The 5,002-nt window shown below is 43.3% G+C and overlaps 1 protein-coding gene across 1 annotated transcript; it reads right to left on the reverse strand.

Moving 5' to 3' along the window:
- Nucleotides 1-235: 235 nt before the first annotated feature.
- Nucleotides 236-1,025, reverse strand: ZNF581 (zinc finger protein 581; the record flags this gene model as incomplete). The annotated part of the gene is made up of 1 exon (XM_081342390.1): nt 236-1,025. The coding sequence occupies one exon, from the start codon at nt 1,023-1,025 to the stop codon at nt 270-272; it is 756 nt and encodes a 251-aa protein (XP_081198516.1). The 3' UTR covers nt 236-269.
- Between the last annotated feature and the right edge of the window lie 3,977 nt (nt 1,026-5,002).

A 5,002-nucleotide genomic window follows, 5' to 3' on the forward strand; every position in this document is an offset into this window, starting at 1 on the left:
GAAGAGGTCTATGCCAAATCTTGGCAAGCTGCTTTCAGCACGCCTGCTAATTTTTAGCACACTTGGGGGAAATTCTCCGCTCACGTTTTTCCTATGGAACAGGTTGTCGTTGTGTTGACTGATGTGGGAATATTGGATCGATAAAACCCAGGAAGATTGAAGTAGGCTAAGATTACCGTTGCATGCATGGAAGCTAGCAGAGCCTGGGATGACGCTTTCCTAAATAGATCTTCGGGCCAAATTAAGTCCCCCTCCCCAAAGGCCAGTCTTTACTGTGTGGGGAGGAGCTGCAGACGATGCTTCCGGCGGATGTGCCTCTGGAGGGTGTTGCGTTCCCCGAAGCGCATGTGGCATGCTTCACATTGGTAAGGCCGCTCACCAGTGTGCACCCGCTGGTGATGAGAGAGCTCTCCAGAGTCACGGAAACGGCGCTGGCAGATGGGGCACTGATGAGGCTTCCGGCCCGAATGGGTATACTTATGGCGCTCCAAGTGGGAGGTGCGCTTGAAAGCTTTGCCACATGCCCGGCAGACGTGGGGCTTGCTTTCCGAGTGAGTGATGCTGTGGCGCTGCAGGTAAGACAGGTACTCGAATGTTCGCAAGCACACAGGGCAGCTGTACACCTTGCGCAAGGTCCCCCCACTCCCATCCCCTTTGGGGGCCCCTGGTGTCCCCACTCCCTCTTCCACCAGTACAGTGTATGGCAGCCCCTGACTGTCAATCAACAGGTAACGCCCAAGTCGAGAGGTTTCTCCTTGGTCGAGGCCTGTCGAGGTCACACCCGGAGCGTGTACCCGCCTGTCCGTTCCCGGTAAGCCATTCAAACTCTGAACAAGGGTGCCGCTAGGAGAGGGTGCTGGTGGCCGAGAGAGCTTAGGTGGTGAAGGGGGGACATCTTCTCCCTCAAGCCCCATCTCCAGCTTGATGTGCTGTCCCACAATGCTTTGGGGTTCTTGCAGGCAATCCAATGTTTCTGATAATTTATGAGGATCCCTTATAGATTTGGAATGTCTCTGCAGCTCCATAGGTTTTGTATGAGTGTATGAGTGATTTCCTTGGGGCGCAGTACCAAGTCTGTAAAAAATAAAAAAGAAGCAACTGCAGGAATTAACCTATGATATGCTAATAGCCCATTTTTGCATTAAACGTTCCCTTCATCTCTCCAATTTTCTTGAAAAGATCTCTGGTCCTCCCTATTCTATTGTTTTCTTCTATTTCTTTGCACTGTTCATTTAAGAAGGCATTCTTATCTCTTCTAGCTATTCTCTGGAATTCTGCATTCAATTGGGCATATCTATGTTTTTCTCCCTTGCCTTTCGCTTCCCTCCTTTCCTTAGCTATTTGCAAAGCTTCCTCAGACAGCCATTTTGCTTTCTTGCATTTCTTTTTCTTTGGGATGGTTTTGGTTGCTACCTGTTGTACAATGTCGCGAACCTCTGTCCATAGTTCTTCAGGCACTCTGTCTATCAGATCTAATTCCTTAAATCTATTTGTCACCTCTACTGTATATTCAACAGGGATATGACAGTATTCCAGCTGAGCTATTCAAAATCTTAAAAGACAGTGCAGTAAAAGTGCTACACTCAATTTGCCAGCAAATTTGGAAAACTCAACAGTGGCCACAGGATTGGAAAAGATCAGTTTACATTCCAATTCCAAAGAAAGGCAGTGCCAAAGAATGTTCAAACTATCGCACCATTGCACTCATTTCTCATGCTAGTAAAGTCATGCTTAAAATCCTACAAGCTAGACTTCAGCAGTATGTGGATCGAGAACTACCAGAAGTACAGGCAGGATTTCGAAGAGGCAGAGGAACTAGAGATCAAATTGCCAACATACGCTGGATCATGGAGAAAGCTAGGGAGTTCCAGAAAAACATCTACTTCTGCTTCATTGACTATGCTAAAGCCTTTGATTGTGTGGATCATAACAAACTGTGGCAAGTTCTTAAAGAGATGGGAGTACCAGACCATCTTATTTGTCTCTTGAGAAACCTATATGCGGGTCAAGAAGCAACAGTGAGAACTGGACATGGAACCACTGATTGGTTCAAAATTGGGAAAGGAGTCCGGCAAGGCTGTATACTGTCGCCCTGCCTATTTAACTTATATGCAGAGCACATCATGAGAAAGGCAGGGCTAGATGAATCAAAAGTTGGAATTAAGATTGCCGGAAGAAATATCAACAACCTAAGATACGCAGATGATACCACTCTAATGGCAGAAAGTGAAGAAGAACTAAAGAGCCTCTTGTTGCGGGTGAAGAAGGAGAGTGCAAAACTTGGGTTGAAACTTAACATTAAGAAAACCAAGATCATGGCATCTGGCCCTCTCAATTCCTGGCAAATAGATGGGGAAGAAATGGAGGTAGTGACAGATTTTATTTTCCTGGGCTCCAAGATCACTGCAGATGGGGACTGTAGCCAAGAAATTAAAAGACGCTTGCTCCTGGGGAGGAAAGCCATGACAAATCTAGACAGCACACTAAAAAGCAGAGACATCACCCTGTCAACAAAAGTGCGTATAGTCAAGGCTATGGTCTTCCCAGTTGCAATGTATGGCAGTGAAAGTTGGACCATAAGAAAGGCTGAGCGCCAAAGAATTGAGGCCTTTGAACTATGGTGCTGGAGAAGACTCCTGCGAGTCCCTTGGACTGCAAGGCGATCAAACCGGTCTGACTGCTCTTTAGAAGGCCAGATCCTGAAGCTAAAACTCAAATACTTTGGCCACCTAATGAGAAGGAAGGACTCACTGGAGAAAAGCCTAATGCTGGGAAAGATCGAGGGCAATAGAAGAAGGGGACGACAGAGAATGAGGTGGCTGGATGGAGTCACTGAAGCAGTAGGCGTGAGCTTAAATGGACTCCAGAAGATGGTAGACGACAGAAAGGCCTGGAGGAATGTTGTCCATAGGGTCGCGATGGGTCGGACATGACTTCGCAGCTAACAACAACAAATGCTAATAGCTTTTTAAAAAAAAACAACACAAAAAAGCCATATAGAAAGAGGCACAAACATTTTAGGGTAAATCTGTTAAATTTTAGCCAACTAGCCACTTTTAAAATAGCTGTGACTGACATTCAAATATTTAAGAATAAGCAGTTTAAGTGAATAAAATTAGCATCTTAATACAGGTGTCTTTTGGAATGGGTGGGGGGAAATGCTACATTATGATTGGATAGACTCTCAGACTGGATTCCCATCTCCCACAAAATAAACCATGATACTATTTCTTTGGACTTGGCTTACAGTGGTGATCTCTACCAAGTGTACTTTATTCATCAAACCAAAGCTACATCAAGTTATGGCTCAGAGCAGGTGTATTTTCTCTCCTTGCTATCAATGGTGGCATGACAAGTGGTGTCATCACCACAGGAGAGATAGCTTAAAATATTCTGCTCATTTGCTCTTCTTTGGGGGCAGAGTGGAATGAAATATGGAATGGATGCATTTTGCCACAGAGGCTTTCAGGACCACTTTTATTTAGCATTTTGTTAAATTTAAATCCAGGCTGTTTAAAAGTACCCACTCTGCTAATGGGGTTTAGCAGGGCAATCTGGATGGTGCTTTATGCCCTGTCAATTAAACTTTTCAGCCATTGATACAGTGACATCCTAAAATTGTGCACGCCTAGTTAGAAGTAGAGATTACTCCAGCTAAGTATTATTATGATTACAATCTAAGGAACACTTGATTGGGCAATAAATCCAACTCGACTATTTCAATTTATATTTTGGGTGCTACACTTCAAAATCTGATTTTCCCAACCTAAATGAGTTATCTTTGAATGAAAAAGCACAGGATTAGGCTGCAAAACTGCAATTGATTATTTCCTTGGTAGCTAAAGTTTGTAGTCCCAACTCCCAACCGATAGGGCTAAGCAAGACTGCAACCTTAAGCATATTTAATTGCCACACTAGCTCTGGAAACATGTATTCTGTATAGTGGCAAACTGTTTTAGCTGGTAGCAAAGTAACCAGCCTTGCCTCGTTTCACTTCCCTTAGCAATGTGATTCAGCAGGATTCTGGGAAATCTGTACAGGCATTACCCCCTAACAGCCAAACAAAATATTTATGAACACTACAAATGTCAGGACTCCTGATCAAACCCATAAATAATACTTACGTATTTACTGTCTTTAATAAACATTATCTTAATCCTTATCATCTCTGTCCATGATAGCCAGATTTTGCCCTTTAAAGTCTGGCCCATATAACACACATGTAAAATTCATGTCATCAGTAACAGAAGAAATGCAAAACAAGAGCTCTAAATAAAGCTTGACTAGGCTAGGACAGGCTAATGTGATGAGAAGTAACCAAATCCAAAAGCCTTCTTCAACTCGGTTAACGTATAAGAGTGTACTGTAAGAAGACCAATGATGGTCAGTATAAAGCCCCAGTAAGTCCAATATTCTGATCTCAAAGTGGCCAACCCAATGATTATCTTGGGTCAGGGATGATAGGCTTTATAAACCAGCACATCTGCAAGGTTCAGATAGAGGAAATCTGGTCTTCAGGACGAGGCAAGAGACATTATATACACTACAACTTATAATTTTTTAATTAATCAGACCACCACTTCACCTACTCCTATTACTGTAAGGCTGTTTGGTATAGTGGTTAAGGCATCAGGCTAGAAACTGAAAGATTATGAGTTTTAATCCTGCTTTAGGCACAAAGCTAGCTGGGTGACCTTGTACCAGTCACTTTCTCTCAGCCCTAGGAAGCAGGCAATAGCAAGACATTTTTGCCAAGAAAAATGCAGGAATTTGTCTCTCTAAGCAGTTGCCAGGAGTCAGCATCAACTCAAAGGGTCAAAACAAAACAAAACTCTCTATTACTAAGAAAAGGATGAGAAAGACTAAGAAATGCAGGAAAAAAAAGTTATGCTGGTTTGGCTAACACATCAACATTTCACACGAATTCCAAAAAATAACTTACTGAAAAGTGGTGCATGTAGCCATCTTTAAACAACCTTTGAGGAAATAGCAAGGAGTTCCT

Source organism: Vipera berus (genome assembly GCF_964194415.1).
Source record: "Vipera berus genome assembly, chromosome: W".
Classification (NCBI taxonomy): Eukaryota; Metazoa; Chordata; class Lepidosauria; order Squamata; family Viperidae; genus Vipera; species Vipera berus.